General features: G+C 37.4%; 1 protein-coding gene across 1 annotated transcript in view; it reads left to right on the forward strand.

The window, feature by feature from the left end:
- The window catches only part of astn2 (astrotactin 2), a 285,511-nt gene that overhangs the window by 118,179 nt on the left and 142,710 nt on the right, over window positions 1–24,622 (forward strand). Inside the window, exons 5-7 of the mRNA XM_032540394.1 lie at window positions 16,150–16,257; window positions 19,295–19,441; window positions 23,520–23,687. Coding sequence (XP_032396285.1) covers window positions 16,150–16,257; window positions 19,295–19,441; window positions 23,520–23,687 — 423 coding nt within the window. The remainder of the gene's footprint in view (window positions 1–16,149; window positions 16,258–19,294; window positions 19,442–23,519; window positions 23,688–24,622) is intronic.

Here is a 24,622-nt window from a genome sequence, read left to right on the forward strand (position 1 = left end):
AATCTTCGCTCCAGACAAAACACAGTGATTACAGGTTCTACAGTGACCACAGGGCTTCTTACAATCGGCCATATCGGATCTTCTGGCAAGTCAGGGCAGTGTGCGACTCTATTTTTGTATTTGTTTTTGTTTGTAAAAAGACCTAGAGAGACAGAAACAAAATACAAAGTGAGGTCTCACAAATGTCTGTCAATCCATCTGACCAGACATACCAATCCATACTTCTTAAAATCCTAATTTTAAAAGTGACAAAATGCCTTGATGAAATTATACTAATCATTTAATCAATATGCATAACTAAATTATACTTGAAATCCTGATAGTCTTAAATCTAGTTAAAATCAATATAACCAGGATAAAGCTCTTCTCCAATCACAGACTCCATGAACCATCTCACTGCTCTAAAAAAAAATATGCTTGCCTTAGCTTTCTCTGCACTGAAGTCAGTGAATTCTTGGCTCAAATCCCTGCCACAACTTCTTTTACATGATTTTTGGCCATGTGCACACAGGAAGAGGAGTAGCTGTTTAATAGGGTGTACACACACTAAAGTCGAACTTGTACTGTTTAGACAAGTATGTGGATGTCCCCACCAGTTTCCCTAACAGAAAAAGATAGGCGTGATGCTAGTGTGGAGACGCTGTCTGTTCTACTTAAGCCTTCTTCCCAGGAAACATAGTTCAGAAGTTCAGTGGAGAGCGCTGCCATTTTGCTCAGTTAATGATGAGGAACAATATTTATTAGTTTATTCAGAGAAGTGTGACCAAGGTTGAAAATTCTGCTACTGTTGACACGTGGAAGGGATGCAGAGCAAACAGCCATGAAAGGTGGGGGGGGGGGGCAGGCAGGCAGGCAGGCCTCTCCTGTCTGGCTGAGTCAAGCAGTTGGTGAAGTGATCCTTTAGTTGTCATTGCTTAAAGGTCATTGTGATGAAGTTGGGCTGGCTGGAGTTGAAGCAAGTGAGATTTCATTCATTTTTTCACTCTAATTTGGTATTTGTTAGCTGATCCTGTCTTCCAGAAATTATCTTTATACAACTTATTTATAACTGTAAATATGTTTAATGGGAACATAGATAATGCTCTTGGTCTATTTCAGACAAAGTCCACAAAAAGCACAGTATTTTCTTAACCCTAACCAAAGGACTTCTGTGGCCTAAACCTAACAACAGATCATGATTTAAACCCTGGACTCTGGAGTAAAAGTCCTGTGCTTTCTACACCCAGCATCCACCCACCATCTTTGCGGTGCGGTTTACAAATGCAGTGCTTCATTGATTCAAAAAAGTGTTTCTTCTAAACAAAATCCAGACAGCAGTTACCTTTGTCAGCACAATGTATTTGAGTAGTAATAAAGACAAGGTTGTTTTCTGCACATACATATGTAATTTCATTACTGGCAACACACCCATATTGATCCTAACTGCTTTGACCAAATGTGTGAATATCACTTGTATATATCTGATGCAGGCCATGTTCAAGTCCTTTTTAAAAAACGATCAAAAAGAAACAAGTTTCAACCGGTTAAAGTTCCCGGGAGTAAATTCAGAATGGTTCTTTAGAGCCAACCTTTGAGTATAATCTGTTGACACTATTGCTTAATCCCAACCACACTCTTTGGTGCTTTGACTCATAGAGTCTGGGGATATTTTTTGATGTTGCCTACAGCAGTAGCATTAATATTGAGGAGGCAGATGACTTTGGGGTGTTAGCGTCTTCTTTATTATATGTAGGCCTATTGGTATCATATTTTGGGGGTGGGGGGTGGAGAGTAAGATGCTTCCATTTTTACAATCTATTGAATAAAATAAAGTGTATGTATAATTTAGGGGCGCAATCAGAAAATACATATTGCATACATTAGAAGTAGTAACACAAAAGAAAGAGTAAAGCAAAATATTGAATGATTGCTATGCCATGCATGTGCAAGCAATTGGCATCAATACGCAAATTGTGTGTGCAGCTTGATGATGATGCTTTCATTTGAGTGAAGCCAGTAGAACTTATTAAGAAAACAAAAGGAGGGAGCACATTCTAAATGGAGTATTTTTTCCACTTGTAGTTAAGGCTTTTAGATCAGCTCCTCTAGTTGGTACGGGAGGTGTAAACTCAGCAGGTAACATTAGCAAGGGTTTAACAGATATGGATTTGATGGAGAAGCTACAAAAACTTCTATAATTTCAGTTTAACCTTTCACATACAAGCTAAAAGGATTGTGTAGATATATATTTTGCATCTTACACTCACACATTGACATTTTTTTTTTCCAGATTTAGAATCACAATGGTTATCAGAATTACTTTTATTTGTATATCCCTCAAAAGATATTGACAGTGATGCCAAAGCAATTTTTTTTATGCTGTCAGATGTATTGACAATCCCACCCAAAATTCCCACTTCCCTGCAGAGGTTGCATTTTCATTTCAGGATTGCTTTTAAGATTTTATTTTATCAGGCCCCAGCATGAATGATCCATTTATTATTACCCTGACCTTTTAAGACCCTGTGAGGCAGACTGTGCCAGACTGTCCTAAAGTGAGATCCACTATCTTTCCCATGGTCTAATATAGAACATATATAAGTAACTGAGGAGCTTGAAGACCAGTGATTTTGAGAGTTACAATGCTGATATACTGACAAACTGCAAAATCAATCGTTACCTCAAGGAGTTGACCTTCCAGTTTTCTCCCTTTTAACATTGTTGTGCTGCAGAGTCAGCTTGCCAGCTGAAAGCACCATACTGTGCATGAGTTTTCTTCACTGCTCTGCTGGCTACTGACTGGCTCTACATTCACTGAAAAACTGTGAGACTCAAACTAAAAGAAATGAAAAGTCAAACAGTTTATCTCATCAAAGTCAGCTTAATATGACAAAGATGCAAATGTCACAGATTTATATAAAGTCAAACCAAGTATTAAGAAGAAGCCATTGTTTTTTTTTTCCCATACTCCATTTACGAAAATGACAAGGCAACACCTTTCTGGGTGACAGCTGCCATCCTATGCCACCCTCTATGGCTTTACCACTGAACAAGCTGGTTGGTGACAGGTGATAAAACGACATACAGATAGGTGCCAAGGGCCACTGCATCTGAAATTACCCTTAACAGCCAACAGCAATCACATATCTGACATCCCTGAGATTTACCATTTGCTTATTAGCTCCAAATTGGCAGGTGTGTTCTCGAAGCAGGAGAGATACAATAAAAAATATAGAGGTGTGTGTACAAACACTGAGTCCAATTGAGTAAAAGAGCCAAGTGGTGTCTTGTTAAGCCTCCCACCTTTTCAAGTCCTTCACTCCTGTATAACATGTTGCAACTCATAAATTTAGGTTGTAAAATGTGTCGGCAGGGATAATTTGGTGATGCCCTCTGTAATAACATTTCAGCATAGGTTGTTTATGTATAGTAGGATTGTGCGTGTGCAGAGCTTTTTACAATACACGGTGGAACTGAAGAGTAAAACAATATTGATTGGGATTACTTAAGATAGGCAAACAGAGCAGTAGGAGACTGAGACATGAGAAAAAAAGAGACAGTGAGAGACAGAGGCAAGGATAGCTACCACCGTGACTTACATGAAATTCTCGCTTAAAAAGCAGACAGACTGGGACAGACAGGCAAAATAAAGTAAATTACAGGCTTTACGTCTTGGATTTCCTTCTATCTCTCTGATTTTCTGGTTTAAGGAGTTGAATCCCTTTGCTTGGTGCAGCATGGCGGAATGGAACGCCTCAGGCCTACCTTCCTGATCCTGACCCCTCCAGCCTGTGCCTGTTTGTTTTTGCTTTAAGTTTCATCAATAGAGCCCTATTTCTCCAGTCATTCTACACTGAACACAAATCTAGACCTATCATGTTTGTTTATGCTTCCATTTTTTACGAGCTGAATCAAAAAGATTGAAGACTTTTTCTATGCACACAAAAGGATTATTTCTCAAGTTTTGTGCACAAATTTGTTTAAAGAGCCCATATTATGCTAATGTTCAGGTTCATGAATGTAACATGAGGTTGTACCAGAATAGGTTTAAATGGCTTCATTTTCCAAAAACACCATATTTTCGGTGTACTGCACATTGCTGCAATTCCTGTTTTCACCCTGTGTGTTTAGGTCTTTGTTTTAGCTACAGAGTGAGACATCTCATTTGTTTTAGCTACAGAGTGAGACAACTCTCTGCTTTACTATCTTTGTTGGGAGTCGCACATGCACAGTAGCTAGGTAATGATAACATCCGCTAGATACTGTTTTTCCAACTTTGGTCAGTACAAGGCAGAATTAGGCACACTTGTGGAACAGGGACATGTAAGTAGGTCTTTTGTAGATTATGGTAAACTACTGTGTGTTGTAGCAGTGTTTTGCCATTGAGAATGAGCTGGCATGCTAGCGCTAGCATGCTACATTTAGTCTGCTGGTTTTGGTTAGTTAGCCGTGGAGATTCTGAAGAGCTGAGACTGAAGAGCTGAGACATTCAGAAACCTGTATCTCACTCAAAACAGCATTGATGTTTTTTTCTCAACTTTGTATGCGTGTGGAATCACCAAAGACACAAAATAACACCCCAAACCCATTTTATTATTTCCGTCTTTTCCCCAATATTATTTTATTAGCTTCCTAACATTTTTGTTAGGAAGCTGCTGCTGTTGCACTCCGAAAATATGGGAAAGCATTATAGGTTCCCTGAAATTGATCATTAATAAAGCATTGTTTCTACATTATTATACATTAGTATTAAATTCATTCAGGTATTCATGTTTTATTCTTAATTAATAAGTGTATCTATAATATGTTTAATGATTGTATTTTCATACTTTATAAATGATGGATTCACCATATATAAACAAGGTTTAACATAAATTACAAGCCAGTTATTTAGGAGTCGTCAATGTTTCACAAGATCATTAAGAAAGTGTAAGTAAACGGTTACTAAACTGCTTAGAAATTTTTGCATGTATTTACATATATAAAAAATTAAGTTAGTTTATTAATGTGTTTTATAAACACTTCTTAATACTACAATTTATTATTAGTTCAGGTAGATAGAAAGCATTTACTACTAATCTAAAGCGAGGAACACTTAATAGAGAAATTCATGATTAATTGCTTGTTAAGTATATTTGTGTAAACTCATCTAAAGTGACAACTATCTATGCCTCATAAAGCATTTCTAAATTAAATTGAAAGACACATTCTAAATGATCTTGTGAACCATTAACTCGTATATAACTGGTTTGTAATTGATGTAAAACTTAATTTAGAAATGGTGAATCCATCATTCATGAAGTACAAAAGTACATTAATTAAGCACATTGTAGATGAGGTTATGAATCAAGAATAAAACATCTATACCTGTGTTTATAAAATTGCACACTCATGTTTAATACTGTCGGAAGTTCCTAGGAACAATGCTTTATAAATGATGAATTCAAGTAGTTACTGATACTTAACTTACGCTTCTTAGCGTCTAGTTACTATAGAGTGTTATTGAAATAAGTATTTTGTGTGCATAGACCTTTAATTTCAACTTAATTTTTTTTTTTTTTAAATGTTTAGTTTGGTTCATTGTAACATTCATCAGATTTGCAAGTTTTAAATTCAAACAACAATTGTTCTTCTTAATCATGATCTGAATTTTAAGTCAATAATTGAATTTGTGCAGTAAAGTTGCAAGACTTGCATTTATATTCGCTAACATACATTTTATGTATTTTTCTGCACAAACAACCCAATGAATACAACTTCACAAATTTGCTCTTGCTGCCTCTCAGATATTGCCTTGTGCATTATAAATGGTACATTTACATACTCTAACTTTTCTGTGAATGCTAATGCAAGTTTGTATTGAGTTTGAGTTGGAAATATTTAGCTTGCTGGTGTCAGAACTGACTGCTGAATGCAGCTGTGCCTTAATGTGATTACCAGTTGCTGAGCCATGTGGGGACTGGTGTTGCTGTCAGCTTAATTTACTCACAAACACATTGTCACAAAAATAAGTATTCACACATATAGCATCTGAATATGCATATAGAAAAACGTATGCACTGTACACTATACACACACAAGCTGACATTTAGCTTTAAGTCCAGCAGCCATACGTCAAGACAGTTTATCTTGCTTAGAGTCACAAAAGCCACTGAGGTCACATTGAAATTGTGAGAGACGTCAGAGTCACATGTACAAATATGCGTGCAGTAAATGGGAAAATAGCCTCATGCACATACATTATTAATGAACACAAAAGCATCTGAATCCACGAGCTACTTGTCACCATACATACCAGCAAATTCAAAAGCAGATAGGGGGCTCTTTTATATTAACTAAATTCTTCCCATTATTTCTTTTTTTCACACCAACAAAGGCACAAGCTGACCTGTGAAAGATTTTTCCTCTCAAAACTATCTTGCCCCTGCATGTTTTATTGAATCACATGTCTGTATAATTATGTGGGTGTTTTTCTGGAAAATCTACACTTAGCCTTTTCATTTCTAAAGGTTTAGAAATATTGTTTGGCAATTAGGATTGCCCCAGTTAACATTTCTTTCCAATTACCTGAATTCACTTTGGCTGTATTAAATGCAACACATACATGTGACACACTGTATAGCCATTATATGTAATGAGAAATAAGGCTGTCCTTCATATTAGATAGACAGATGTCTGTATTGTCATTGTAGATGGTAACATACAACAAAATTTGGAAAGCTGTTTGTTCAGTGAAGACAGTTTTAACAATAACAACAAAACAAGACATATATACATCAGTCACATACATTCAGGTCATAACATTTAGGTAAATCAGTTTCAGGTACTTGTGTCGACAAACATCTACATCCTGTAGAGTTACCAACCATACAGGGACCCAGTACATCATTCACCCAGTGTGTACTGGTTAGTTACCGTATTTATGTTTGTTTGGCTTCTTGTTTGTATTTGTATACAGTACATTTATCCTAAATATAACTGTGGGATGTTTATGTGTACATAGGTTGACAGCTGGAGTCAAAACCCCCAAATGTGCAAGCACAAGCTTGACCAGTAAATTTGATTCTGAATCTGTTTTACAGTGGTTTGCAGCCCTGCTTGTTTTCCGTCTTTCCCTACTCCACTCACAGCTATTTAGCTGGATCAGGTGTGTTCAGCCAATAAAGAGGAAACAACTCTTCCTCAGCTGAAAACATCTACGTTAGCAAATCAGTTGTGTCCGGAGGAAAATTTGGAGGATTTTTATTGTCCAGAAAACAGGGTTTGGAACCACTGATCTAGAACACCAATATGTATGCCAGTTTTTGCCACGATCAGATTTTTTGCATATTGATTGCCAATTAAAACCATCCTTCTACGTCCTTCTACGTGTAAAACAGTTTTGCACAAATCTGTATTTAAGACTTACAAGAACCATGATAAACAACAAATACGCTACCTATTTCATTTTGTGAAATCCGCTGTAATAATATTTTTCCAAATATGTCAATGTGTGAGCATTAGCTTTTTCTTAGACATATTCATCTGTATTATATGGCAATAAATGTCTTCTAACCTGTGTGTTTCAGCACATTCACTACAGTATAATGAATGGCTGCCAAAAGCAATTTTCATTAAAGTTTGATCTGTTGATTATTTCTTGATTAATTAATTGTCGTGTTGTTATCCAAAATAGTAAAGATTGCATATCACAATTTCTCAGAGCCCAGTTTAACATATTTCCAATGGAATTCTTTGTCCAAAACCAAAATATGTTCTGTAGACTATCATAGAATACTTTACAAAAACCTCAAAGTAGTTCCAAGTCATTTGCAGAGAACAGACTTTTTTTACTTTGACGTCTGTCCCTGATCTACTGCCTCTAAAAACACACAAAACAAGTTTGGACTGTATATTGCCATATTGAAAGGTCCATTACTTCCACTCACTGTTATTTGGTTAGTTGTGGAGATGGTTGTTGTGGCTTAGGCAAATGCAAGGACTAATGTCCTGTCAGTCTAGGAAACCACAACAAAAGGCTCCTAAGAATGGATATAGGAAATCAGGGTACCGTCATCAAATTTAAAGAGTGTAGATTGAGAAACAATTATTTTTACTCACAAAGTGATTGGAAATCCATGGTAATGTGAAGAGTATTGTAGTTTAATGCAACCTTTTTGCTCGCTCAAGCTTACTCTATATTTTTTGAGTAGATAAGTTCCATTAGGTTTGCTAGTGTGATCTTTTTTGTGTTGGTGTAACATACAGTATATTATTGTACTACCAGAGTGTGATGTGCCCTCCTCCTATGCATAAGATAAGATTCTCTCTCTCTCTCTCACTCACTCACTCACTCACTCACTCACTCACTCACTCACTCACTCACACTCACACTCACACTCACACACACACACAGTCTTTCTTACCTTCTGCTTCAAACCCTTTTAACACCAAATCACATAATTCTTGCTTCAGTATATAATTGTGACATCTCATTCTCATTTTGCCAGCAAAGCAATTGTTTATTGCTGTTTAATTCTTTTCCATTTTTCTGTTTTTTCTTTTTGTTAACTTGTACGGTCCCTGTTTTATGTTGGTCCATACCTGCAATAATTAACTTAACATTAACATATTAACCAGTGAGTGAAAATATGAGCATGCTAAAAGATACAAAAAAATATGTTAGAACTAATGTCAAGTAATCACTAATTAAAACTCTCACTCTCTCTCACACTTAATCATTTCCCAGATAATTAAGAAGCGTTCTTTGATCAACTTATAATTAATATTTTTATTTTTAAATATACATTAGAAAATTCCTAATATGCATTTTCATCAATTGTCTGCTAAAACAGCAGTGGAAAAATGTCTTGCTCTACAATTATCTATGTATTTAGTTTTTTAGCCAGTGGCATTATGTTTTTGAGTTGTTCATCTGTATGTACGTATGTCCGTTCATCTGTCTGTCCCATTCTTGGGATTGGGACAGCTCTGGAACGCAGGCGTTCCCGAGAAATGGCACAAACTTCTATTTGGATTTAAGATTGAACTGATTACAATTAGGAGGTCAAAGGTCAATGTCACTGTGACTTCACATAACACATTTTAGCCATGACAGAAGAATTCCTCCGCTAACTATGACAACATTTTACACAAATGTCTAATAGGATAAAATGATGAAGCGATGACATTTAATACCTAAAAGGTCAAAGAAACTCTGAAATCATAATGTTGTGCAAAAACACTTTTTATTTAACACCATAACTCGGGGGGAGATTGTGACTATGTGTTACATTTGGTCAGACACTGAATTGCCAACACTAATTGTTGTGTTTACCTTGAAACTGTGATTGTATAGATCTTGAACATTCAACATTATGGCATAGTAAAAAAAGGATTACATTTTTTTCTTTGACTAACCAATATGCCTTCCCTTTTGTCTACATGTGTAACTTTTATTCCACACAAGACGCTGAGGTGAGATGGGATTTTTGAGAGCATATGCTTTTTTTCGCACAAAAAAAACATGCTGTTGTCATACCTGAGGAAGAATGTTCATGATGCATTTGCCTTTTCAAACTTTAGGCGTCAATACCGGTGACTGAGGAGAATGTAATGACATTTTTTTTTAATATGTATTTATGGGCATTTTAGGACTTTGAGGACACTAAAATGATTTTGTGGACTTCTGGACTGTGTGAGGGACTTTAAAAGCGAGATGCCCCAGTAATGGAAATTTTTAGTAACGACATGCTGGAGTTTAGTGTTCTGGGGGTTAATGTTTCTATGTGACTGAGTTTGGAAGGTATCATCGCTGAGAAAGAGAGAAAAGCAAGATCAAAACAAAACAAAATGGACTGAAAGTGGAAAAAACATTGTGAAAAAAGGAAGAAAATCTGTGAAATAGAAAAGACCTAGGGCTAGATTTCTAAAGACTTTTGCACCTTGTTTCAGATGTATTCTTCTGTGTGTTATTTATCAAGCGTGCACCCTAGCCTGGAAGCACAATTTACCTGTTATCTGGATCACACACACACACACAGACAGTCTGTCAACACACCTTTTGTGTGATTGGTGAAATCTTACCCCATATCCTTTATGCATATGTATTTGAGGGAGGATCATGCAAACGATAGAAATATATAAAGTGTTGTTGAATTTATATTCCTGCGATATAACAAGCTTCAATTCTAGGTGTCTTTTGGTTAGTTTCAAAGGCCTATTAAAAGAATGCTTTGAAAATGTAACTAATCTTTTTAATCTCCATGACAGCAGAAAAAAGGTGAACATTTTACAAAAGATGTGCAAGGGAGCTGAACTACACTTTAAAATACAAAAGAACAACTTCACAAACAGGAAAAAGACAGCAATTACTTACAATTTTACAATACCACACAAAGAAAGTTGAGACTGTGTACTGTAGTTATTAAACTTGAAATGATTTTGAAATCCAATGAGCTTCTAATGCACCATGGCAATTGGTCTTTCTTGATAATTCATTTAGATTTTGGTGGACGTTTGTTTTTTTTGTCATTTAAATTCTTTTCCTTCACATCAGAAGATAATGTAGTTATTCCAACTGCACAGATTTTACAAACCTTGCTAGCTAGGTTAGTTTTATTATTTATTGGATTTGTGAGCTATTGCAAATAAATGTCTCTCATGTATCTCATAAAACAAAGTCAAGATCTCGCAAATGAAACTCGATAAATCACAAAACAAAGTAATGATCTTGCAAATCACAGTCAATATCTTGCAAAAGTGTACATATTATTTTTGGATAAATTTTGTTTTTTCTTGTTTTTTTCCCCCCCCTCCATGTCAACTCTGGAGCCCCGTACATTACTGATAAACCATCTCCTAATGGGGAGTGTTTGATTCAGAAGCCTTTATCTGCGGATTTTGTAGTTAGAAAGTGCTGCTTCCTTTTACTACAATCTAACGTTGGCATACTGCTAACTATTAGTTTAGATTAGAGATTAGATTATACTTATTTATCCCACACGGGGAAATTCTGTCGTTACAAGTAGCAGCATACAGCAACAGCAAACAAAAAACTAAACAATAACACCAAACAAGTAAGCACGAAAGAAATACAAGGCAAGAAATACAAGCAAGAAATACAGGCAAGAAAGACAATGAAATATGGTAGACTGAGTAAATAAAATGCCGTCAAACAAAAGGAATTTTAAGTGCGTTGCCATGATAAGAGAACAAATTGCGGTGTAAGTGACGTTAAAAATTAAGTTGAATGTGTAATTAGAGCAAAGAAGCAAGAGTCGGTAGCATAATTTAAATTATATTAACCTGAGACCATAAATATTGAAAAGTAAGTACTTGTAATAAATAATATAAATACCAATATTAAAGATAAACAGAAATGTGTGATGTATGGGAGAAAACAGGAACAGAAACTACAACACTATCAGGTAGACAGGTGTTGTAGAGTCTGACAGCGGGATGAAGGACCTGCGGTACTCTCCTTCTTACACCGTGGGTGTATCAGTCTGCTGCTGAAGGACTGCTCAGGGACCCCACAGTGTCATGTAGGGGGTGAGAGGTGTTGTCCATGATGGATGTCAGCTTGACTACATCCTCCTCTCCCCTACTTTCTCTATGGGGTCCAGAGGACAGTCCAGGACAGAGCTCGCTCTCCTGATCAGTCTATTTGAGTCTGCTCCTGTCCCGGTCCGAGCTGCCCCCCTCCAGCAGACCCAGCGTAGAGGATGGCAGAGGCCACCACAGAGTCATAGAAGGTCCTGAGAGATCCTACACACCCAAAGGACCGGATCTCCTCAGCAGATGGAGGCGACTCGTCCCTTCTTGTAGAGTGCTTGGGTGTTATCAGTCCAGTTCAGTATTGTTTAGGTGAACACCCAGAATTTGTAGCTCTCCACTACATCAATGTCCAATCCCTGGATGCTCACCGGTGAGAAAGGGGATGTTTTCCTCCTGAAGTCGACTATCATCTCCTTTGCTTGCTGGTGTTAACTGAAGCTGGTTGAGCTCACACAGCTGACAAAGTCCTTGATAACCGACCTGTATTCCAGATCGTTCCCCTCAGAGACCAACCAACAACGGCTGTGTCATCAGAGAACTTCTGGATGTGGCAGTGGGTGGTGTTGTGTGTGAAGTCCGAGGTGTAGAGGGTGAAAAGGAAGGGGGAGAGCACCGTACCCTGAGGGGCACCTGTGCTGCAGTGCACCACGTCAGACACACAGTGATGGAGCCTCACATACTGTGGTCTGTTGGTATGGTAGTCCGTAGTCCATGCAGCCAGATGTTGGTCCACTCCGGCACTCTCCATCTTCACTCTGAGGAGCGAAGGCTGGATGGTGTTAAAAGCACTGGAGAAGTCGAAGAACATGACTCTCACAGTGCTCCCGCTGTCCTCCAGGTGAAGCAGCGATCTGTGCAGCAGGTAGATCACTGCGTCGTCCACTCCAATCCCAGGCTGGTAAGCAAACTGCAGGGGGTCCAGCTGTGTGCCCACCAGGGGTCGCAGGTGACGCAGGATGATCCTCTCCATGGTCTTCATCTACTTTAGTACTTTAATACTTTAGTAGCTACTTAATGTGACATAGCTGTAATCTTGACCAATGTTGGTAATTTCTCCCCAAATTCCGGTGCTGTAGCTCTAGTGAGAACACAGAGCATATTTTACAGGGAAGCGCGCTGGCCAATCAGAGCAGACTGGGATCTTTTGGGAAGAGGGGCTAGCGCTCCTACAGAGCGTCTCATACAGAGGGTGAATACAGGTGCTGCAGCCATAGGCAGTATGAGAAAAATAAGTTTTTTTAACATAAAACATGTAAACATGTTTTAGTACAAACACAAAATTCAATCATAATCCTGAAAATGCTATACTAGTTGCCCTTTAAAGTAATCTTTTTTTTTTTTTTATGCAGTGTGAACAACTAATATTTTAAAACTGATCTGTCTCTGTTCCTTTTTTATTTCCTCTCTCTTCCTGTCTCTCTTCCTTCATCTCTGTCAACCACCTCTCTTGGCATGATCCAACACGATGCATAAATTCAGAACCAATTTTACACCACATTGCCTTGGTTGGCTCCACTCTCCAAATGCCGCCAGACTCTCGCACTCAAAATCCAACTCCACTCTCGACCTGTTTAAGTGCACCAGACCAAAAGAGTGCCTACAGCTTTCTGTACGCACACCGACTTAATAGAACTTTTAATCAAGTCTAAAATCGTTATGGCACATTTTCATGAGCTATGACATGTTTACGAAGTGAGTAAAGACGGGACTTTTACCTGCATTGCTCCACAGTTGCACAGGATTTATGACTGTGCTGTTAACAAGGAAGAGAGAATCTGTTGCTCTATCGTTAGCAATAAACTACTTTTTGGAAGGGTTGAGCTTTAAAAGAAAAAAACAGTTTTTAAGGTGAATAAAAAAATAAGGTTGAGTGTCCCTTATGTACCCCTTATACCTCTATTTAAAGATTGTCGAAGCTAAAACAACTTTTTGTTATTTATTTATTTGCCTCTGTCTGAGTGTACCAGCTTGGAAAGAAAAATTAACCTATGTCTTCATAGTCTGCTGTTAATTCTTTTCACACATTTTACTCTAAAAGAGTATATATTCAAACATTAGATGATTGACTTTCTCTAAGTTTTTACACAATGCAATATTTCTGAATCAATCAACTGCTTAAATGCTATGAATGTGTTGTACCATCCATTGATTTTCAGAAAGGAGTTTATTATTTATTATATTATTTCAGTGCACAGTCTTTGCAACATGTCCCCCTGATGTGTACAATTTTTGACTGATTAAATCTTTGAAAGTATATTGTGACAAGCTTTTGTCACCGAGGACAGCTGATATTATGCTCATTTCCAGGTTTAAAATTGTATTTAAAGGTTATATTAGAACAGGTGTACATGATTTAATTTTAAAAAAAAAATCTTTTCACCCCTGAGTGTTCTGCTCTCTGTTTTAGCTACAGAGTGAGGCATCTCACTTCTATTTCATCTTTTTTGGGATTGGCTCTTTTTTAAAGAGCCAATTTAGGAGCCAAAATGTTCTTTGCGTGGGGGGAATAGGGCATATTATTAAGAGACATGGGGTCACTTTATACTGGGTTGTATAATGGCACATAATTTGCGCTCACCTCGAAGACTTTCGGAGTGTTACACTCAGTTGTTCACATTAAAAGTAAACAAAATTGTAGCGTAAACAATTTAAAAAAAGTGAGCTGACGTATTGTTTATCATGACCAATGATTTATTGTACAATCACTCCAAAACATGTCTCGGAAGGTTTATTCTAACCTCTGCTGACGCATGGGATCTGTGAGTAGATTTTCCTTTTTACCTTTTGCTCATGTCCAAATCTTACTTTTAGCAGATAATTGATTTGAAACATGCAAGAAGAAATTCATCACCATATGTGAGTCTAAAAAAAGTACTTACACCCTTCCTGTCAATTGCACTGCATTTTTTATAAGACACAATTAGCAACTGACTGCACTTAGAAGCGTAACATTTTCTATAATCATCCCTGTGGGGGTAAAGCTTTTACCTCTTACAGAAGAGTAAATATTTATTAGCCATTATCAACTGTCCTCACTGACATGATATGAATCAGGGTATTGACACAATACACCAGAACCTTACGGTTTTTTTTATGCTACCTTGTTTTAATTTGCTGTCCACAGGTGAAGCATTTTTTCCTCAGATGCTCCCTCATAGTCAAGAGAAAAGAATTGATTTTCTTTCTGTCCGTTATCACCTTTTCACTCTGGGAGATTAGGAAGTGTAATCACTGTGATCCTGGGGATTATACAAGCAAAACATATGTACAGCCATGAGGAATTTAGATGGATTTTATTAGCATAAAGTTACTTCTTTAGGCTGTGACTTTGGCTAAATTGCTTTGTTATAACAATGCTGACAAATGGGTTATGTACGTTACAGCAATAAACATGTGAGAAACTCGCCGGGAGGACCTTTTATATCAGGGTTAATGTTGAAGGCATCCATACATATGTTAGGTTATTTTAGATTACTTATTTATCCATCGGTGGCTTAACACTTTGCAAATCCCTGCCGATTATCACTTTGTGGCCGCCCCTGTGCGTTTAGCAGAGATGTGTGTTTTAGTGTTAAAGTGGCAGCGCAGTACAAACAAAGCCTCTTTACTCTCACAACCTCTCTCTTGCTCTCACCCTCATTTAAAAACAGACTTGCACATACTCTGGGGATGTGACCCGATTTGATTAACAAATTGAGCTCCAGAGACTGTAACGATGGACAAATTACCAACCGTGGCCAACAGATCAGACAAGTAGGGACAGGAAAGTCGGGAGAGGAGTGGAATTTCTTACTTCCTCAATAGCGGTTGAAAATAACAACACTGGGTGGTGAAGTGCAACCACGATAAAAAGGATAAATAAGTTGTGTGTAATTTATTTTCAGGGCTACATGCAGACATCACAAATGAGTCAGTAAATTTAGGGTCACCACTCATTCTCCATCCTCTGAATTGAACATAACATCAACCCAATCCCAGATTTCTAACCAACAATATTACAGGTGATGGAATAAAATACGGCAATCAACTGTTGACTTCAACTTCAGGTTTTAATCGTCTCAATGAAGCAGTTCAGTGTACTGTAAACTGTAAACATCTACAATATTCTGGTTCATATCTATATCTAAGATTACATATTAATGCTTTGCAATTCCGTGGACAAATACTTTCAGTTTTAGAAAATGATACTTGCCATACTGACACTTGAATGAGATCAATGTGTCATGATCCTTGTCATCTAAAATGAATACTGTATTTTCCTTAAACCTATATACGTGTAAAAGAAATGGCATATTTTTCTTCTAGAGTGAATAAAGTGTCCTGAATCGTTGGTATTTAACTTAAATTGACTTTGAACAGAATTTAAATTATCTGGACTTGAAATGGAATTTCTAACCTGTATCGAATTACTTTCATACAGTCTTGTTCATACAGAGCTCACACATTGCTCTGTCCTGTGTGTTTTCTTGTGTGGAGTGTTGAAACATTTGTGTACCGGAAAAACGTGCTGGTTAAGAGTTGCTATCATTCCAGTTTCCAATCTTTTTTACAGCAAAATTGTATCCCTAAATACGTTGATTGATTCTTTACCAATTTCTTTCTGCTTTTCCCCTCTTATCTTCTCACTGCCAGCACCTGGAGGTGTGTTTGGTCCTCAAGGGGAATCGGGGTCAGAGCCTGAAGATGACAGCCAAATGAAGTTTTACACAGAACAACACAGAGGACGAAGACGCAGCAAAGGTGAGAGGGAATGCAGGTTTACGTCGTTGTATATTGTTATAAATGTGTTATATTTTAAACACATTAACTGACACGGGGTGGAGCATTTTATCCACGGCATACTGGTGAGAAAGCAATAAAGTAAAAAGGTAATTAAAGGCAATAAAACATTTTGGAACCAAATGAATTCCAACCGTACTCTGGTTGAAGATAAGCCTATAGCTGAGGGAAATGAGGCTAGAAATGTCTAGAGTTGTCAGCGTAGCTGGAAGTAGGAAGGAGTCATGCACATTCCCTGTGGGGTTTAAAGTGCTGAACCATGGCACAGCTCAATGACACTCAAAGCAGATATATGAGCTGATGTAAATGGAGGCTCGGTGATGAGCAAAGCTGAGTCACATTACTTTGATGGGAAGCATGATTTTAACTTCCCTTCCCACGTAGTGATATGTGATAGGGAGGACTGTATGTGGATTTTTGCATTTGTGTATATGTGAGTGAGTGACTGGAAGAGGATGAAACACAGGGAATTAGTCTGCGTGTGTGTGTGTGTGTGTGTGTGTGTGTGTGTGTGTGTGTTCACTAATGGAATGGAAATCCATGTTTTCCTATTATTTCCCATGCATGCAGTTTACTATCACATAGCACTGTACCCAAGGAGGAGAAAAAGCAATGTTGCATATATTAATCTCATTATTATTATTACAGATTCCACATGTCTTGTCCTTTTTGATTACCATAGTGGAGGAGTTATGAGTAATTTGTTGACCTAAATTATGCCTGTATGTTAAATTCAACCTGAGAGGCGGAACTGAGAGCAAGAAACTCTCCTGAACTTTGTAGTCATTACAGGGTTTAGATTTTATAGTTATTCCATTCCATTCAAATGATGGCAAACTCAAATGTTAAACAAGTGAAAACTTCTTAACACAGTAGAGATGAATGAAACTGAGGTCACTGTGTTGAGGTTTGTCGTTGCGTAACTTTGTTACTTTGTTGTCTGAATCAATCAATAAGGGAGTCGTGCCAAGGTAGAAAAAAGCTAGAAAAGCTAAATATTTCACTTTTCTTTGGGGTTTTGCTTGCTTTCTTATACAGCCACAATAAGACAATGACCTTGGTTTTCTTTTTAAATGTGGCTTGGTTATATTTTGCCAATCATTCAAATTCAGCACAGAAATCCACCTCTGCAGTTCCTGGCTGGCAGAATAACGTGTACGGGGCACCAAGATTTTTGCCAAGCAGGAGTTACAACCCAGGGAAATAAAACTATAACTAGATTTCCATTGTGAAAATGTTACTAATTTCCTACAAATTTTATTGAAACTCCATTATTTTTGTCACACAATGTACATCATATGTAATGGTGATGACTTAATTTTTAATTGAAGAAATCAATCCTTTATTTTTCTTGAATATAAAAAAAAATCTGCATTTATATATATAAAACATAACACCCATGACCATGATCTCTGTTAAAGTTACAACCTGAGTAAAAAAGTTTTACTTTCTCTAGAAGATGGGGAGAGGGAAATAAATAGAATGAAAAAGTTGTACGTTGAACAGCTTGTAAGCTTTAGGGTTGCTCTGTGTATTTGCTTGTTGCTTTGCATTCACTTGTGTATTTGTGTATGTGTCCGTGTTTCTGTGTGTGTATTACCGCATTGATAGGTGCTTGGTTTGTGGCCATAAAGTAAGTGTTAGCCATCGTGAGTGAACATGCCTTTGTCCACTCAGTAGGCTTTTATAGTAATTGAGGGACCCCTTCATGAGCTCAGTGACACCACCCTCACCCCAAAGGGATTAGCTGCTCTGCCACGGATGCCACAGACAGCTGTTCTTCCTTCACAACATCGTGACTGTAGTGGACGTTATTCAGTACAGGATTCATTATCCTAACTTGGTCTCCTTGTTTTTGACCTTGAGATGCATTTCTAAACTTCTGATGAAATTCACCGGGCTCTCCTGTCCCCGGGGTGTTACTTATTGAACTTGTTTCTATGATGGTGTGTCCAATGTCCATTTCAGTCCATTTGACCATTTGCACATTGCATCAGCGATTGATAAAAACACACCGCAGGGGCGCCTGGGTAGCACTCCTGGTGTAGTTTACGCCCATGTATAGAGGTTTACTCCTTGACTCAGTGGCTGCGGGTTTGGCTCCAACCTGCTGCCCTTTACTGCATGTCATTTCCCTTCTTTCTCATCTTTCATGTCTTCAGCCCTCCTAGTGGGGGCCTAAAATGACCAACAAATAATCTTTTAAAAAACAAAAAAACATTGCAGTTGGAGAGCGTAAAACATCTGGTGGCTCTGTTTTTCTGAGGTATCCCCTGATATAGTAACATAACTCTTATCAGCAAAAAAGGAGATTTTTTATGTATGTCACTTAACCACTTGAGTCCCATTGCTCAGAACAGGGAAACAATAGGCCTACCATTACTATTGACTTTTTGCAAAGTCTACAAATTCTGAGACATTGTGTGATATTTAAAAAAATCTAGTTAGAACAGTTTCTAAACCAGCTTTATCACTTCCATATCCCTATCACATCCCAGTAAGCCCCCTTCAAAATGCCAACCTCTCTCCCATGATGAATATCAGTAGACAGAGGTTAAGCGGCTAATTTCATTCCCTGTATCTGGCTTGGAAATGGGAGCCCTGACTGAGCCAAAGGGCAACCAAAACAACCAATCTATAACCCTGTCAGTAGCAATAAGATCATATATCACGCTGAGGAATGATTCTGGGCTGTTGTGCAAAAGCTCGGGTATTCAAAGTCATCCTTTATGTACTCGAGCCAAACTTGAATCTGGATTAGATTCATATATCAGTACAATTAACTAAATTTTCAAGTATTGATGGAGATTCAGAGGTTGTATTTACAACAAAGGATAGCGCTGGGTGATTTAGTTGGAGGTCTGTGTTGTGTGTCTGTGTGTGTTCTGTGTCTCTGTGCAAAAGCACGTACTATCATCTGTTTGAGACCCTGATCAAAACAAAAGGGCTTTTGTCAAACTGTTCACCTTTTTACCTTTTTCTCTTTCTCTGCCTCTAGGCCACCCACACAGTCCGCTAAACAAGGTCACGCTGACGTTGATTACCATCAGCACATGTGTCATTGCCATTGTCTATGCTACACAGGATTCCTGCCCCCTCACTGTCAAGGTTACCCTCCATGTGCCTGAGCATTTTGTTGCGGATGGTAAGTGCAACACATTAGACCTTGGCTGAATATTTCACCAAGGGAATGTCAAACACAATCAGTTTGACTCACTTAGCTTTGTATCTGTTTTCTTTTTTGCACTAAAAAACAGGAAGGGCAAAAGAATGAAACTTAGGAAGACAGTAAATAAATCAAATATCAAGTAAAATCAAGTATCACTTGCACCCACAGTAATCTTATCCTGTACATACCTCAGCCCTTGGCAATGTTGGGCTTCATGTTTGAAACTAAAAAAGGATATAGATTTGTGGAGCATGTTATCAGCCACAATTGATACAGTTGTCCTTCGAGCAGCATGCTGCTGGGATGGCTGTCCAATAGGTACATACTGTTACTGAGTGGTGAAAGATATTATGTAATTTGTATAGTTTTTGTTTTGTTTGGAGGAACAACTAATGGACAAGGGACAGCTCTGAATGCTTCCTCTGTTTCTATTTACAAATGACTTGAAGTACAATCTCTCTCCCCCCTCACTTCCATTATTTGTGGTTTTCAATTTTAATGCGTTTTAGTGTCAGTGTCCCTCTGCACAACTGATAAAGTACAAAAGACGCATATCCATCCAACAAAAAGTAAATCATGTGCTGGAACCAAAAAATGAGCAAAAATCAGGACAATAAAACCCACACACTGAAAGCTCCCAATGGGTAAAAAGGATTTATTGTCACCACAAACAGCTGAATGACATTTTGAGCCATCAGACTGATGAAGAGCAGTGGGCTCAAAATATGATTGCTTTTTTTTCTTTGTTTTTGCAGTGGGAGCTTTCAGTGTGCAGACTTTATGACATGTGACTGCAAACAGCAGATTGGACTACTAATATGTTCTATTCTTCACATCTTTTCATCAGTTGACACAAACATTCTATTTCACTAATTTGACAGAAGTACTCCAAGGTTTTATTCACGCTGTATACAGTAGCAAGCTGTGTGTGTGTGTGTGTGTGTGTGTGTGTGTTGCAGTGTGGGGGTGGTGTGTGTGTGTGCGCGCGCGCGGCGTGCGTGTGCGTGATACAAACAAAATGTTGTGAAAAAAGCAGAATAAATGAACAAAATTGAGTTATAAATACTGTCTTTTGTCAATTTACATGCTAACATGGAAACTACATAAAATATTTTTAACAAAAAAGGAAAAATCAAATATGTAGGTGCCCAGTCAACTGCTTAGAGATTTGTCCCACTGAGTGTGTTTTAAATTAACTGTTGGCTGTGGGATAATTCTAAATTTGTTGTGTGTATTGGCAAGATACAACAGTATTATAAACCTTGCTGGGAGTTAAGAGAGGCCAATATGGAAATGTGCAAAGAGTTAAGTGATGTAAGAGGGAGTGAAGAGAGGAGGCAATTTAACTAATGATTGGCATATCTCTGAAAGCATTCACATATCAGTCGATCAGGTGCTCTTGCTGCCAGGGCCTCATTTCTAGTCCACACACACACACACACACACACACACACACACACACACAACACACACACACACACACACACACCATTTGTTTGCACATGGACACACATTTTTTTTAGATATATTTTTTTTAAAGATTCTTTTTTAGATTTAGATGACATCATAGAGGTTTAGACTACACTACACTGTAGTCCATTGTGAGATATGTTTACTGTTAATCAGCGTGCTGTGAAATCTAATATGAACATGTGCCATGTGTAGTCCTTGTAGAATGATTATTGATTGTTTTTCTAGGACCTCCTCACCTTTGCTTTACCACTACTAACAAGGCAGACTTTCCACTCAACCACAAGACTCGTTGTTAAATCTAATATGGGTGGAATTAAATATGTGTGGTGTGTGTGTGTGTGTGTGTGTGTGTGTGTAAATATGTTAATAAGCTTAATAATTAGTATTACTTTTTTAGCACTTTAACATGTGAAGTGAATAATTGGATTATTTTACAAACTAAGGATGAATTCTATTTTTAATATTAGGTGCAGGAAAGAGAGACTTTTCTTATGTGACAAAAGATAATCAGAGGTTAAAATTACAGTGTGAAGGTGGTAGTGAAATCTAACAAAATCATTATTTACTAAGAAGTAATAAGGAATAATTGTTGTCATTTAGTTATATGTCTCATCTATCTCAATTGCCATAACCATAATGCAGCAAAAACAAAAGCATAAATAATGCAAACAATGATTATTAATAAGGTGTCAGTCAGTGTAAATGGCTCTTTTTTGGGAATGTCGGGGGACAATTGTTGCATATGTTCGATACAAGACAACTGCTAGATGTGCAGTTTCTTTACTTCTACAGTATGTTGACATGACAGAGATGCCCTGCTTTCTATACCAAATATTTTCCCAAAACAGGTGAAATGGGTTTATTCTAACAAAATAATTTCCCCTCTGTCTTTTGCACTCAGTTTACAATATGCACATCGAAATTGCCAGCAATCAGGAATGTTCTTACTGCTCAGGAGGGATTTCTTCACAGGTCTCAGAGAAACCAACCCATAATCTAACAATTGCCTCCTCACTGTGTGAGCTAAGACCATTAGGTTGTTCCACTTTCTCAGCAAATGAGGGCTACTGGCAGTTCTGTTCACTAACTGCAGTGCTGCAGGAATGGTCTCGACCTGGGAAATGCTTTTTGGGATCCCATCTGAAGAATTATGTGTGTATTTCAGCTTTTTTTGGGGCATTTTGGTGGGTCCTGGATAATTCATTTTCAAGAACAACAAGAACCCTTGTTTCTAAGGGATTCTATGATTGTTCAATCTTTACTCATAAATGATAGATTAATTATTGTGTGCAGTAGAAAGAAAACATGCACAAAACAAGCACAACATATCGAACCACTCATCCAGTAAGTATTTTTTACAATGTGTTTAATGTCAGGCACAATGAAACAAGAGTTTACAGTAAGCTGCTCATATTTCAACAGACCTTTCACTTCACCATATTAGGTGGACACACTTCAACTTCCTTTCAGTTCATTCTCTTGGTGCAGCAGAACAATGGCTACAGGCAATGCAATATTTACTTGAGTGCCAAACTGCAGGGCTATTATACAGTCAAGTTGAGTGGTTTTAGTCAAGTTTGCAAGGTAGTCAAAAACTATTTGTAGAATTGAACAGTGAAACACATTTCTGTCAAATGAAAAGAAGCAGCCGGTGACTTCATATGTGTAGTAAGAGGCACATGGCAGTGTATTCTATTTTGGATTTGGAACAGCTAAAATGGTAAGAAAGAAAAAAAAAAACTGAAAGCATAAATGAGACTTTGGATAGTTCTTTATATGCATTCTTTGTGGGGCATTTCTTCTATGAGTTGTGTATTTTCCCGCAGGGCATAGGCCTTGTAACTTTTTCATGTGACTCAAATTTACTATACTGGCTACTGTCTTAGCTTTTCTATCTGTATTAATCCTCTCTTTAAAAAAAGCAGTCTGAAGACCACCATTACAGTTTTTTTTTTACATTGTACAGAATATGTGTGGAGGCTTTTTAATCTCACAGTTGCTATAGACATGTCCTAACAGGGTTTTTGAAGTACAGTTTTACTTGAACAAAAATGTATACTTATTGCAAATGCTTCTGCACATTTACCTTTCACAACCCAGCAGTATACACACAATAGAAATGTATAAGAATCTTTGTGTTCAGCAGAGGGCTGAAGCACAATCTCCTTGAAGCTCCCTTTAGAACCAAAAGTCATTGGCATCAATTAGGGATAATCTTGTTCAGCGATCAGAGTTTAACGATTGGTCTGGGAGCAGTAAAAAAGAAAGGTAAGTCAGCGTCAATGAGCATAGCATTTACTGATTGACTCGTGAAACTCTTTTAGCCCCTCTACTGCAATTACCAAGGAAATCCCATCAATACACACATTATAGGTCTTAATTTTCTCATTTAAATTCAGCCTGGTCAGGAGGGGAATTCAAATTACAATGAAATCAAAAGAATTAGCTACTTTCCAATTGGTTTTGCAATAGAACCAATAAACGAACCTTTAAAAATACCAAACAATCTAGCCTTTTTCCACCTTTTTATTGTTTGTTTTTTATATAAGCAAACTAATTTATTGTTTTCTTTTCTTTACAGGAAGTAGTTTTGTGGTGAGCATGGGCAGCTTCCTGGATGTTTCTAATTGGCTAAACCCAGCCAAGCTAACCCTCTACTATCAGACCAATTCGTCCACACAATGGGTCCTGGACTACTGCGGCCAGAGGACCACTGAGCCCTGCGAGCAGATTTGTGATCAGGACACAGGTTAGTCAATACAAACACGCAAGACATTGATTCAACTTGAAATTCTATGCACTTGTTAAAATTTAATTTTAAAGCTATATTTCATGCCATATTGAGTATGTTGATTAGAAGAAATTACAAGCATTTGAATCTCTTTTAAGTTGCGGTAATTGCAAGGACTGCAATGTTGAGGACAGTATGACAGCTATTTTTGCTACATGGTTACCTTCATAAATGAATTTCAGTATTTTGTGATCTGAAAAAAGTCCTTGGAGGAGTCTGATGGGACTGCTTTATGCACATCTAACCTTCTTTTTTTAAATGGCAGTGAGAAATTATTATATAATTATTAATATTTGTCATGCAGTAGTGAACGCATTAATGCAGTAGTGAACGCATTAATAGTTGATTAAAAATAGTTTCAGATTTGTGTAGTTATTACCACCAGCCATAAGTGTATCTCAGTCATCAAGTAAATAAATTATTATCCAATGTAATTTTTATATTTAACTTTTAAAACCCTTTGATATTACTTAAAGTAAACTTCTACAGAATGAAATGAACTGCAAAGTTAAATATAAAAAATATGTATGTATAAATTCACCAATTTCTATTTGGAATGTCTTATAAAGATAGTTTTATATTTAGCTAGTTTAATTAAACAAAAGAATGTATGACATGTTAAACCATAAAACTTTTATGAAATCTAAAATTAGCAATTTAGGGACTAAAACACCAATTGTATCAACATGATATTACAACTAAATAAATTACAAATTCTTTTGGACATAAAACACACACTAACTCAACACTTAGTTTACTCTTGATCCCGCCTCCATTTGATAGTAAATGGGTGTAAAAAGGGCACAGAAGACAGCGTCCTGCCAGTCAAGGGCCCACACAAGTGAGCCTATCTCTGCAATTGTTCATGCTATTACTAATTGTGGCTGGAGTGT

This window comes from Etheostoma spectabile, chromosome 16, assembly GCF_008692095.1.
Source record: "Etheostoma spectabile isolate EspeVRDwgs_2016 chromosome 16, UIUC_Espe_1.0, whole genome shotgun sequence".
Classification (NCBI taxonomy): domain Eukaryota; kingdom Metazoa; phylum Chordata; class Actinopteri; order Perciformes; family Percidae; genus Etheostoma; species Etheostoma spectabile.